Raw genomic sequence first — 14,460 nt, 5'->3', positions numbered from 1 at the left:
GTTCCCTAAGCATCTGTGAGCTCAGCTTTCTTCAGTGTGTGTGTGTGTATACATCAAAGCCATGCAAAGCTATTAATAGGGCCACTAATGGACCCTAATGGTAAATAGCCATATCAGCACTCAGGTTTTTGACTGTGTGGTGAATTTATAAAGGAGGGAAGTGATAACAAACCCTAAGTACCTTCTAACTCACCTTTAATTGTGGTTGAGATGGCTGCAGTGTAAAGTTTTATTTTAACATGGGGACTAACAAGCGTGTGATTCATGTTGTGATCCAGTTTGGTGCTAAAGGGATCTGCTTGGAAATTACAACAAAGGCAATTCTGGTCTGGCAGGCTGACACTTTACCAGCTCAGCTTTCCTCTACGGCCCTGGTCAGATGTGGGATTAACAGTCTGTCCCAGGGGTTCTGATCACAAGTGGACAACACTGAGTTCAGGACCCAAATGTAATATTGTAATTGTTGGAGATTAACCCTTGTTTCTAGGATCGTTAAGTACTTTTAACTGATCTACAGTTCAGCTTTGTTCAGCTGGATTCTTGTCACTCTGGCCAATCAGCCTCAGCTCGCTTGAAACCTCACCAGAGCAGGTACTAAATACTAAAAAAAGTACCAGGTACTATGTTAGTGGAAATGCACAATAACTGTGTGCTGTTGCAGTTGTTTTTTCTCTTTCTTTGCTTTTTTTCTGGACACCCACCCACTCGACTCACAATGTCACAATAACATTTCCCCTTCCTGATGCAGATTCTAATCCCTGAACTTCAAGTATATCAGCAGACACCAAGTACCAATCTGATACTCAATGTATGAGAGTATAGTCAAACAACTGTATGCTACATGGTAGCCTGTCTCAAGTTAAACCCTAAATTGTATTGAACTTTGTGTGTTAAAATGAAGGCTTGCACACTCATGGTTCTCAAATTGTGGTACGTGTACCAGCAGTGGTACGTGAGCTTCATCTGGCGGTACTTGAAGGGTATACACCAGAGTGGAGCTGAGGAATTTTGACCAGAGTGGGTAAAAATAAATAAATGAATTCAATAATAACAATTAGAGTCACCTTATATCTCGCTCCATCTTAATCTAATTTCACTATACCAGTATATGAAATCTACGAAGTAGGCAGCTTTATTTTTTACAATTATTGTTTTAAGGCTGTAAAACCCCTCACCACACACTTTATCTTCCCACTTTCTCAGAGAAATGACCATTTTCTCACATTTCTCACTAGTTTAAACATTCTCAAAGTTCAAACCCTAGTTGGGTGCGCCCTTTTCAAGACGCAGAACACAATGCGTGTTAGTACGCTGTAAAAAAAAGCATGCAAAATTGTACTAAAAAAAAAAACGCCAGGCCGTGAAAGGTGAACCGTGTTATAGCGAGGGACCACTGTAAACCTGCAACCTGTGAAAAGTCTGTAGCTGTTCACAACACTGTGTTTTAACGTTGGTGACAATGGTTTTACTTTGAGAGCTCAATATTTTCTCAGGCGATACTTGGTATCAAAACCACTGCCTTACACGTCATGGTGATGGACTGTTCACCATGAATAATTGCTACATTGATGACATTTTAACCAATGCTTGGTCTAGCATTGCAACTGGAAAATCACAATTTCCTGGAAGAGTTGCTGTTTTGGAATTTCATCGGTGTCATCAGCTGTCTTGAAACATCTTTGCCACCCCCCCCCCCAAAAAAAGACGGCTTCTATTTTTTTCAACGCTAATGAGTTTTGTCTCTGTAGGTAATGCCATCCAAGCCTTTGGAAATGGGACAGACGTGGGAGTGTGGCAGCCGTTGTCACCCGTCCAGACCACCACCTCCACCACCACTCACTACCAGAAGAACCGCGAGCGCAGCCCCAACATCATTGACAACCAAATCAACACAGACCCGGGAATCTATCACTTCTGTGGGAGCCTACAGGTGAGAATAATCACAGTCTGAGGCCATCACGTGACAGAAATGGAATGGTCTTTTTGTTTGTCCTTTTCAATCGTTCACATTATCCCTATAATGTATCTGCACTGCCTGTGTTTGTTCACTGCTGCTATCTCAGTGTCACTATATTTGTCTATTGCACACTCACTCACCGCCTCTGGCTCACTTTCTATCTCTGTTTACTTTTGAGACGGGCTCCATTTGTTTATCTCCCACAACAACTGTCAAGTTAAAGCGTTGGATCAAATCCGGCAAACAAATTGAGGGTTGTCTGTGACAGAAAACGTCGTGTTGCGGAGATTGCAAAACAACGTCAGACAAGCCGCAATCAACGAGTGGCTGGTGGAGAAAATCAAACATTTAGCGACTGAAGTGACAAGTGTTTCTGAAAAGGTGATGCAGACCAAAAGAAGAGATCAAAGGAAAAAAGATACTGAAATTAAAGCTTCATTTTGATAATTATATTCTCCTTCTCATGTACGTATTTCGTGTGTATTAGAGTATGACATGTATGAGCCTCATACTTCATAAAATTTACATTATAACAATATGGAAAACCACTATTAACTGACATTGAAAGTATACATTTATAGGATGGATATTTTCATAAAGTTTATTGGACCTTTGAGATTTTGTCAGGATAGTGAATTGAAGGAACATCCAATCCTTGTTTATTTATTGCTCGTGGTGTTTGCTTCTGGGATTCACATTGCGGCAGTGTATTTTTGAAATGAAATTGAACTGCTGCAGATTTTATTTTAGTTATTGATTTTGACTTATTTATTTTGTCCTCACTCAACCTGCTCATTTTCTTTTTTTCCCTTTCTCTCTGGATGTAAGTAGCTCAGCTATTTGTTTTTCCTTTTAAAATGAAAGGAAAATGAAAGGACAACACAACTGCTGGAATAACCATAAGGCTGAGAGAACAACATGGAACAACATTTCTTTATAAATACCTAGAACTATTGGCACTGAACTGAACTTTTGCTTTAAAAGATAATTAAAAAAAGAAAGTCTATAAAGCTTCGTATTGCTGATGAACCTAATACCTATGCTGGTGATTTATTCTATTATTTGCTGATTTATATGATTTATCACCATATAAATCAATGAATCAGTCAGATTTATTTATATAACACTTTTCATACAAATAGAAATTGTAGTGTCATGAGTCACAGACATGGAGGCAACAGAGGGAGATTTAAAAGAGATGAGACAAAACTGTAAGGAAACACTGTCGTCAATGAGGAAATTGGAATTAAAAAGTAAAGTAAGTTTTCACTGAGCCGTGCAGTGATGACTCCGCCCACGTTAAGTATGTACTTTTTTGTAGTGGAGATGCAACCTAATCGTGCCGTGTTGTGCCGAGGCGAGGCGAGGCGAGTAGAGCCGGTGGAAATGCGCCGAGAGAGAGAGAGAGAGGAAAGGAAGGAAGTACACAAACTAGGGAGAGAAAGAACAAGGTTAATGACTTAATAAAGTCATATTGATTCCCAGAGTGTGAGAGAGTGAGTGTGAGTGCACCACAGGAAATTCCCCCAGCAGTTTACCCACAATGCCCTGGGTTGTAGTCCGCTTCCTGCATTTGTTTCACTTGAAGTGAACCGAGACCTACGTTTTCAGGTGGACCAGAGTTCCTCCCCAAACGAAACAGACTTTCAAAGCAAATGAACTAGGGTTCAATACTTAGAAAATAAACAGACATATAAGATAATGTAAAATAAAATAATAAATATTTTTATTGATGAAGAGAACTTTAAACTAAAAAAGTAGGTTTAAAGTTCTGAGGCTTCTAGAATGTTCATCAGGTAAGAGGAGATAAGATCTGTGACATGTCAGGTAGTAGATATTCAGGTTACGTTGAGGCATGAAACCAAACGTGTCATCACGAAAGTTGAGGAAGTGGAAACAAACGAAAACCATGCAGAGAACTCAGCAGTGCGGAGGCATTTTTGATTTCATTTCATTTTAGATTGCCTTTTAGGCTCAACTGGGGCTTGGGTCACACTTGGTTAGTGCTCTGTTCAATTTGGAGGAGAAAAAAAAAAGAAGCACATACTCGAGTGCCATATGCTCTATGCCTGGTAAAACTCTGAAAGAGTTCCTGAGCTGGAGCAGCTGCTCCTGTTGCACAGGAACAACAGTTATATGGCTCATGATGACGAAACGGAGGCTTTACTGAAGACAATATTGTCGTTAACCAGTGAAGCGAGACTCACAACTGCAGTTTAGCCCCTTGAAAACATGGCGACCTGATGCATCATGCAAACATCATGAAATCACTGAAGTTGTTGATTGTTAGCAGACACTACGATAAAATGAATTCACCTTTAGTGTTGCTTTCGATGACATCATTTCCCCATCATGTTTTCTCTCTGTGCTCTTATAACTTCCATAGATTTGAAGGCATCAGTGTCACGAGCTATGTTTACATGTGCAAAACCGATAAGGTTCCAGTTTGAATTTACAATTCCATCTTTTACATGAACGCAGTGTTATGATCAGATTGTGCTGTGTGTGTGTGTGTGTGTGTGTGTGTACACATCAAGTGATCAGGAATGAATGAATCAATGAATGGAATGAAATTAGTTTCAGAATGGGCTGTATCAGAGTTGTTGAATTGGCATGTTTACATGACATATTCTTTTATTCTGATTACTCGTGTCTATTCAGAGCTATTGTTTATTCGTTTTGCCTTTTTTCCGTTTTCAATGATCGTCGGGACACGGCTTAATTTCCAGTTTCTGTTTTTTATTTTCTGAAAACAAAAACCCGTTGGCCGTCAAGTACACAGATCAATGTCCTCTTATTGACTCAAAACTGCTCAGCTTTCTGTATCTTTAGTTAAATCTCAGGTCCGTCTGTGCTTTTACGCCAAAAAGCTTGCATGAAGCAGTGTCTGTAAAAAAAAGCAACATTTTTTTTTTTACAGTTCATAGAGCAAGATGATAATTAATGCAGCTCAAAGTTGGTGTTGGGGTCAGTTGCTAAAGTCATAAATAATTGGGCTCTAAACTAAAGCAAGAAAACAAACTCACTTATTTTATCAAGAGTTAAGACCTCAAACTGCTTCTGTCATAAAATGTCAAATCTTTATTTTTCTATGTTGATTGTACATTTTAAATTGTGAAATGAATTTAATATTTGTAGAATTTCAGGACACAGAATATTGTATTTTTATTGTGCAATAATTCCATAAAACGTGAACAGTTGTATAAGTGCTTGTTCTTACAAGTAGATATTCACATATATGTATATATATATGTATACAGGTATAAACACTAAGGAAATAGCTAAATAAATAATTCTAAAGGAAAATAAGTAAAGATTTATATGTAAATCAGTCTGGAAGCAAATAAGGAAGCCCAATCCGTCAATCCCTCAGTAAATGAAATGTTAAATGAAAAGAGGACATTGTGTAGCCACATACAGTATAGTACTGAGACACTTGTCTAAATGTGTAATATGTAATATGTAATATGTAAGGTATGAGATGAAGGGTTGCCAGATCCTGCTCAATTGTGGCAATCTGTATTATGGGCAGAAAGCGTTTTCAATCCTTTTTCCCTACGTTTGACCCGTCTGGCAGTGAGCACAGTCCCGTGTTTCGAATGTTGCTCTTTATGTGTGTGTGTGCTAAAACACATTGTGCCTTCGCCTATTTCCAGTGAAACAGAATGACGATTTAATGTCACTTACCCAACAAACACCTACGCGCACATATGTGCAGGTTTAACAGCTTCACTCGCGCAGGCAGAGACTGTGGATAAATGATGACACACTTGCACCTGCACAGCACACACACACACACATGCAAGTGCACACACACACACACACACACTCACACACTGATAATGAGCTGGTGCATGTTCTGTTGGCTTTGCTCTGATAGAACGTCAAGTACAAGTTAATGAGAGAGTTGTTGTGTTAAACCACTTTTCTGTGCATGTGTGTGTGTGTGTGTGTGCATACCAAGTCAAGCCATGTTGGTATAATGATGCACTCGAGGGACAAGCCTGTCAGAAGACTCACTCCTCTCTGCTTATTGATCTGTCTCACTCACATACACAGTATTCGGCATACATGCATGCAGTGTAAGGCTGTAACTCAGTCACTCACCCGTCAACAGTCAGGCAACACAAACAAACTCAGTGTGACAGAACAGAATCAAAGAAGAAAAAACAGGTGGGCGACATAACCTTCTTTCTTTTCTGTCATTTTGCCATTCTTCACAAACAGAGTTTGACTCCTTTGTGAAATTGACAAGCCATGCAGTAAAGCTTCAGTTTAATAGATGATTATTCTGGTGTTCTGACCCTGCTCTGCTGAGGTTGATACAGATTTAGCCACTGATGTTGTCAATGCAAGTTAGTGGAAGACAGTGAGCACTTTACAAAGCAATTTTATATTTTATATATATATATATATATATATATATATATATATATATATATATATTATATTTTATAATATTTTCATTTTTTGAACTGCCTAAAATTGGTTTTTCCTTGTGTCCCTGATTGCAGCAATGTTCTGCTATGTAGACTACCTCATACAACCACGTTTGAAAAAACCTGACCTATTCCTTTAAAGTCCAGTCTTTTCTTCTGTTCATTCTCTGTAATGTTTCAGCTGTTTAGTTTTTGCTCATTTTGTTCGCAAAGAAAGATAACCACATCAGCTAAAACACGCAGTTGTGCTCGGACACACACACACACACACACACAGAGTTTTCAAACCCCAGGCCTCCATCAGCTTGTGCTCATGAATATCATTGACAGAGGCGGACAGAAAGGCCCTGAACAAATATGGAAATCTACCACATGCTAATGTGACTTTTTCAGAACAGGCAGGTATTAGGCAAATCCAACCCACAATGACATGAGGCAGCAGTAAACATGCATATTTGAATTTGTTGACGTCCAAATGTTCCCGAACTGGAAATGAACATCCAGAAGTTTAATATCATAGAAAGCTCAGGGATAATTCACCACAGGCCTCTGTTATCAAAAGCAAAGCACTGGAAAGGAAGTGTCATCTAATTTAAAGGATCCGTTCATCCAGTGATGCAGTGCTTTGCCAGGTTTTGAAATGCAGTATTCTTTGATATCTAGTGAGATTTTTCTGATTTATCTCTGTTTAAACATGCACTGGCCAAACACAACCTCAACCTGACAGGTGTTCTCATTGTGTGGTCAGACCTGAGCCAAGCCTGATGAAGTCATGATCCTCCAGAGCCAGGTTAACATTATCCCAGTTTAAATTGTAAGATGAACAAATAAAGTGTTGGTTTGGGTGTTTGCCATGTAAATATCAAGACAGGTTATATAACATGTTAATCTTATCTTATCTTATCTTATAAACCAGGGTTCTCAAACTCAAATGACCTGGGGGGCCATTGAGTGTCGAGGCTGGTCAAGTGAGAAAAACAGTTTTTGAGAAAAGGCAACTGTTCAGTAGGGGTCGGTGATACGGGCTTAAAATTAAATCACAATACTTCTCCAATATATATTTTTTTTTTTCTTAAATAAAAATATTTCTTTTGAAATGGAATAACACACTAACCAGCATATTAAACAACATGTTGAACAACATATTAATGAAGCAAAATGATTCAAAAGAAACCAAAACCAAATTCCACCAAAGAAAATAGTTCCCATGTAAAGTGCCCATCGCTGCCTGAAGGAAACTTGAACACAGCTTCAACTTTGACGTATGAGTGATTTCAGGATTGCGTGGTTCTTTGATCTGGAGACAGATTGTTTCTTTAACTATTACACGTTATTTCAGGGAGATAAGACTAATAAACAACAGACTCCAAATTGCCTGATTTCTCCATTTTAAAACATAGTTGAGACGTCATAACAACACGCTGGCGTCTCATACACCAGCGAGTGCCTTCAGGATTCCAGAATCCAGGTTTTATTTTGGTCTTCTGGCAGAGACGTAAAAACGTTTAATTCCTCCAAACAATGACTGGAAACACAGATGGATCATAAGTCATCGTGTTCACCAGACCACTTATATTTTTCATGTCTTTCCGAAAAAAACAACAACATTTGTCCACAAAGCCAGACATCATTCCATCTAAGCATTTTATGTAATATTATTATTATTATTATTATTAGTTTTTATTTTTAGTGCGTATTTTGTGTAACATCCTGAAAAAACCCTATTTTTTGTCTGAAATCCCAGGTCTGTATTCTGCAGCCATTTACTGTATTATTCTGTCACACCTGGAGCCTGAACACACACACACACACACAAAGCAAGAGTAGTCCAAAAAACATGCAGAGGTTAACTGGACACTGAATTGACCATAGATGTAAATGTGAAAGTGAATGGTTGTTCGTCTCTGTATGGACTGGTGACCTGTACAGTGTGTACCCGCCCTGTGCGTGGAATGAGCTCTCCCATGAGCCTTATATGGATAAAGATATTGAATGAATTATTGGGTGTAACTACTTTTGGTGGGTTTTTGTACATTTCTGGACACGTGTTACACATGTTACATCAGCTGATGTTTTGGCAGTATTTTTTTTAAATGCAAGATATATATTTACACTGGAAAAAATCGTCAGTTACTACTACTACAGACTACTTTAAACATTCCAAACTCTTAACAACTAAAATTACATTGTATGAAGGGACTCTTACATTGTTCATGACATTGTGAGAGGAAAGTCTCCAAAAAGCTCAGTTTTAATGGACTTGATTATAGCAGACACCAGACATTAATGGGGTTCATGTCTATTTATAGAATATATACTTTATTAATCCCCTTAGGGAAATTGTTTCTCTGCATTTGACCCATCCTAGAATTAGGAGCAGTGGGCTGCCACACTGAGTGGCGCCCGGGGAGCAGTGGGGTTGGGTACCTTGCTCAGGAGTACCCAGCCCTTTTGACCTGGTGGGGACTTGAACCGGCGACCTTCCGGTTACAAGCCAACTTCCCTTTCCACTTGGCCACAGGCTGCCCCTGTTTAAAAACAACAAACAAAAACAAAAAAATATTGAGGTCAAGGGTCTCAAGCAAGTTTGTCCATGGTTTCCATGTGGGCCCCTGAAACCATATGGGACCTGCAGCATTTGCCCACTTAGTTCCCACTTCAAACCCACGGTAGACTGGAAAGGCTAGCACCATGTAACTATAACCCTAATGGGGCCCACATGGACTTCCTGCCTGGGGAGTCATCAGTGTGACTGCACATTTGCATGCCGGTCATTAAAGGAGACAGTACTTTATTTATTTTTTTGGCCACAAACTGATGTACAATGAGCCAAACACATCATCAGCCATTTCATTTACCAACAACACAAAACAATAGATGTCGAGGTGTTTATCAGCGAGCACCAAATCAACTCGCCTTGCAATCAACATAAGTGGCAATCACTGATTCTCACTCTGTCTGTGATGGACCCGAAGTACAGACACACAGGAAAGGATGGAGATTACTAATGAAATGAGTCACCACTGAATAATGTTTGTTTCAACATTTTTTTTGTTTGTTTTTTATACTGTATTAATCTTTTACGGGGGTTTTCCTCAACATATAGAGCACAAAGTTGCATATAGCAGGTCGTCCTGACTCTCCTCTGAGGTTCAGATGATCTGTCACTTTCAAAGGTTTATTGTGTAACATTCAGGAGGCTTCACTGTTAGAAATTGCATACATACCCATTAGTGCGTTTGTGTGAGTGTTAAGAATGCTAAAAATGCTATTTGAATACCCAGTGGTGTCCAATATTTGAATATTCTTAACTCAAGCGCATGAGAGCTAGTGAAACGAATGCAGCGTTCACAGTATCTACTGCAGCATGATCGATCCTGTTTCACAAGTGAGAACTTACGACGCAAACAATGTTGAAAGGCTCATGATCCCAAGGCATAAAGTAACAAAAAAGAAAGAGGGAACAGCAGAAGGAGCAGTTGAGAGAGTACATCCTTTCTGGTATGCTAAGGCCACCGTAGGCGTCCTCCACTTGTTGCAATCCGCAGTCTCGCCATCAGATGTCACTAATTCTTACTCACTAAACTTTAAAAGCTGGGTTAGGCAAACATACATTTGTCAACATTAATCAGTAATTATGCATACTGTAAATGAACTGAGTGACAACAAGAGTCCTGCACCTCCCGTAGACTCTAGAATCTTGGCCCATGGTGAGATACTCTGTCCAATGAATTCACATGTATTGTCATACAGAGCATTAGCACTCTTTGACACACATGGCAGGTGTCTGTGTTTGAGCGTGTGTGTGAATCAAAGACAGTCACCAAGTGATAAATGATGAAATCACATTGTGACTGTGCCTCTGTGTGCAGCCTCGCTCTTTCTTCTCTCAGTGTAAATATTGCAGGCTGTTAAATTTTAACAGGCTCTCGGGTTTAACTCTGCAAGGTTATTGTGTTGTTTTTCCCCCCTCCCCATTTTATCTTCACTTCCCTGAATGTGCAAACACACACTCACACACTGTGATGATTACTGGATGTTTAGTCACAGTGTTTGAGCTCTGACGACTGCTGTGCCATTTGCACACGAGTTAACTGAGTTTAAATACAAGATAACTGATTTAAAACACACTTAATAATAATAAATGGTTGTTGTTTGGGATTATTTTCATTCACAAACTCTTTGTGTCGATCTTATTTTTTCATTTTTAACCTGGACTGAAATCCTTTGTCTGTTGCAGGCTCAGAAACTGAAGTCAAACTCAACGGTTGATGGCGTCTTCTGTGTGGTAAGCTTGTTGCCAATTATGTTATAAAATGCTCCGTCAAATGTGTTGTCCATTTCTAAATGGCAGGTGATCTGCATTGATATAGCGCTTTTTCTAGTCTTTTCTAGTCCATTAACCCTTTAAACCCTAAGCCTCAAAATGTCCGCCCGGACTATTTTGCTTATTTTAACCATAAAAGGACCAGAAAATGTCCTGTAACTAACTGCTTTTTGCCCATTTTTCCAGAATAACTTTCAATATCTGGCATGTACTGCATGTAAAAATAGTGACTGTTAAGAAAACGTCTGAAGAAAGAAGCGTTATATAGAAAAAACATTGTAGTTTTACATGAACACCAGATTGTGTGTGGTAAATTAGAAAGTTGAGCAGTATAAAACGTATTTAAAATAACATTTGTTGTCTCAATGACCAAAAACAGGCCGAAAAATGGAAACTTATGTACAGGCGTTTTTACAATTCTCTCCTCTCTGGTGACAAAGACTCTGATTCTCTGGTTTTCCTGCAACAGCGCAAAGGAAATGACTTGACTGACGTTGACTGGCAACTTCACAGCTTTCAGAAACCGTCACGTCATCACTGAAACTTATCGGTGTTAAAGGCAAAAGACCTGGATTTAGGGTTAGGGTTAGTTTAGGGAATACGTTATGTCAATGATGTGTCCTCACTACGATATAAAAAAGCAAGTTTGTGTGTCACTGTGCTGCAGCAAGAGAGAGCCTCTCTGTCACACACTGCAGAAGGTCAGTTCATGTCTGTTTTAACTTGTTTTTGAGATTTCTGTCAGCAGAAGCTAAACTGATCCGTCTAGTGTATGTATTTGGTTATTACGCAGAAATGCTAGATGCACTTGGTTAAATGTGTCATATGACACCTGTTCAAGTCATCAAAGGTCCACAACCTCCCTGCGACAGCCACCGCACCTGCGATCGCTCCCGCCTCCTTTGTAAACTCCTCTCCTTTGTAGTTCCTCTCAGGCCGAAATGGGTTTGTTGCTTATCTGGTGGCTTTTAAAGTTCACAGTAAATGTCATCGTACAATAATGACATTTAATGGAAGCAGCGACAGGTCTGCGAGAGATGACCCCGCCGTTAGCTCGCAGCTTTAATAGCAAGCCAAAGAACACTGGAGAGGAGATATGTTATACATATACATATGTATATGTGTATATACACACATTGTATATACATGTATATATATATACACACACACACACACAACCTTTTCTTTTTAACTTTGTCATACCAGATGGAAATATGAACTTTTTTGGGTTGATGATATTTATTCAAACAGTGTCATGTTTTAGTTTTTATGTTTACTCGTCAAAAGGGAAAGAAACTCAAAAATCAATAATCACATGTTGACTGTAATAATGAATAATTATAATAATAATGAATAAATCTCTAATCCCACATCCTTTCCTTTCTCTCTTCTCTCTTCTCTCTAGGACCCTCAGATAGACAGTCCAAGTACATCCAATGCCATTGTGAAGAACTCGTCCCCCTCCAGACAGCCTGCAGGCCTGGCTTCTCTGCTGCTCCCGCTGCTCTGGCTGTGGTACTGCAGCCTCCCGACACTCCTCTCACTGGGCGACTTGTAGCCTCAGCGCTTTACAGCAAAAAAAGCTACAGTGGACTGACAAACACACATTTGTATAAAAGAAGATGCAAAGAAATTATCAGCTTTTTTTCTCAGTAATAACTGTTGTACTTTAATTTCCCTATGGAATCTGTCTCTATTTTGATTTGTACGTAGATTTTTTTTTGTTTTTTATTGTTCTTACTTTATTTTCGTAGTTTATTTTTTGCAGCTTTGTGCTAAAACAGTGATCTACTATATCTACTCAGTTTGGCTGTGTGTTACCGTTCTCTTCGTTGATTAAGAAAAATGGATAATTCAAAGCTTTCATGTCGTTCGCTTGGGCTGAAAGGACAAAGCACTCGAGGATTACATTCCAGTAAACCGCAGCTGGTGGCTCTTGGATCCATTCCCACAATGTAAATGAACAATGATTTCTTTTTCTTCTTTGTGAGTTTCACCCACGTCTGTTTGTGTGTTGAGGCTATCGGTGGAATCTTTTGCTTAAAAGTCACAGTCGGTTCAGTCACGGCTACGTTTCATCGCGCGGGCAGCCCGTCGGGTGTCAATCACGCTCTCCTGTGCTCTGTGTTTGTTTCATAATGACGTGATCGGGCATTTTTATGAGCTGAAAATAAATACAATTAAATTAAAAAAAATCACCTTTTTTCTTCACAGGGTGAACACGACTTACACCACAGACGTTACAACATCTGCGCCCAAACTGCGTCGGCTGTAGTTCAAACTGAACACACATTGCCGCTGGCAAAAGCACACAGGCAAAGACCACCACACACACGTACCGCACATTTTCACACATTCAGACGAACACAAATGCACGTACACGCACACACAAACACACACACAGACACACACCGCTGCCGCCAGGCTTCTGCTACTGCTCCTTGTCCATGCTGCTGTGGATGGCTGAATCCACTCCACTCATTAGTGATTGTACACGTGTTTCTCTGTGGAAAAGTGTCAGAGAAGCTGTCTCAGTTTCACCACAGCGTTTTTCTTTCGATGTAGAGCTAATTATTGTGGTAATGACGCCTCCGTCGCTCACAGCATCTTCATCCTCCTCTTCATTGTCACTTCACTTAACTGTTCAACACATGTCGGTGTCTGGAGTGTAAATGGCTTAAATTGACCGTTTGCTGAGCTCAGCTATGTCTTTAGTAACTGTCCCAACACTTGACAGCTTTAGCGTAGTATCAACAAAGGTCAGCATCATAACTGTGGCACTGTGGCCAACTGGAATTGGTACTCTGCAAGTGTATGGCACACTGGATGTTCGAACTTGAGTAAAAGTACAGTATCAGAAAAGGAATCTGTTGGATAAAAAGTGTTCTATTACAATACTACTTAGTTAAAAATGTCTAGAAGTTTTACTTTTACTTATATATATTTCATTTGGTAGAGGTTTTTCACCAGGTGTCGGCCCAGTACTGTGCCATGCCCAGGGGTCACCCAGCCCGTGATCTGATTGGGATTTGACTGACAGACTTCCCTGGAATAAATCCACACAGGACTGCGACGGAAAAGGCTCCGCTGTCGAGTATGTTTCTGCTCTGTCAATCAAAAACTGGTCCCGCCTTTCAGGCAGCTCCTCCAATCATCATGCAGAAGCTCAGCGTCCGCACCCGCCCACTGCGCCATTGACTCAGAGAGAAGCTGAGCTTCCGTTGAAGTGACGTTTATGTCGCATTTGTCCAATCACCATCGTGGTTTTAATGTGGAGGCTGGAATACGAAAATCACGTAGGACGATCCGTCATCCGCGATCAACAGCTGATTCTAATCGCGTTCTAGTTTAAGTTTATTAAATATAAATACATGCAAATCGCGTTCTAGCTTAAGTTTATTAAATATACATACATGCAAATACAACACAGTACATATTTGATGACATTTTAGAGGAAGCTGAGCTTCCCTTGCTGTCCTAAGAAAAGAAAGAAAGACACTGCTGCTGGAGTTTATACATCGTCTCAAAGACTGGCTCGGTCCAACTCAGCGTATACACACAGGAGTAATTTCAGACTATGAATCACATTATCCAGGGATGCTAAACCATTTCAGAGTAGCTCGATTTTGGTCGGACTAATGTGACTAAAATTTGAACATGCACGTAAATGCACTGATTGTTAGGTTTTTGAAGTGAGAATTTAACAAAGATGCACTGGGAAAAATGTGGATTGTATG

The 14,460-nt window shown here is 39.7% G+C and overlaps 1 protein-coding gene across 2 annotated transcripts in view; it reads left to right on the top strand.

Moving 5' to 3' along the window:
* The window catches only part of gfra1a (gdnf family receptor alpha 1a), a 123,048-nt gene extending 109,402 nt beyond the window's left edge, over positions 1-13,646 (top strand). For both annotated transcript variants that reach the window (XM_058652010.1, XM_058652011.1), the window contains 3 exons: positions 1,749-1,930; positions 10,637-10,684; positions 12,129-13,646. In XM_058652010.1, the coding sequence (XP_058507993.1) occupies positions 1,749-1,930; positions 10,637-10,684; positions 12,129-12,281 (383 nt within the window). In that variant the 3' untranslated portion in view covers positions 12,282-13,646. The remainder of the gene's footprint in view (positions 1-1,748; positions 1,931-10,636; positions 10,685-12,128) is intronic.
* Positions 13,647-14,460: the final 814 nt, after the last annotated feature.

This window comes from Solea solea, chromosome 15 (genome assembly GCF_958295425.1).
Source record: "Solea solea chromosome 15, fSolSol10.1, whole genome shotgun sequence".
NCBI lineage: Eukaryota > Metazoa > Chordata > Actinopteri > Pleuronectiformes > Soleidae > Solea > Solea solea.
Note: the sequence above shows the minus strand (reverse complement) of the source record. Positions and strands in the feature narration are given on the sequence as shown.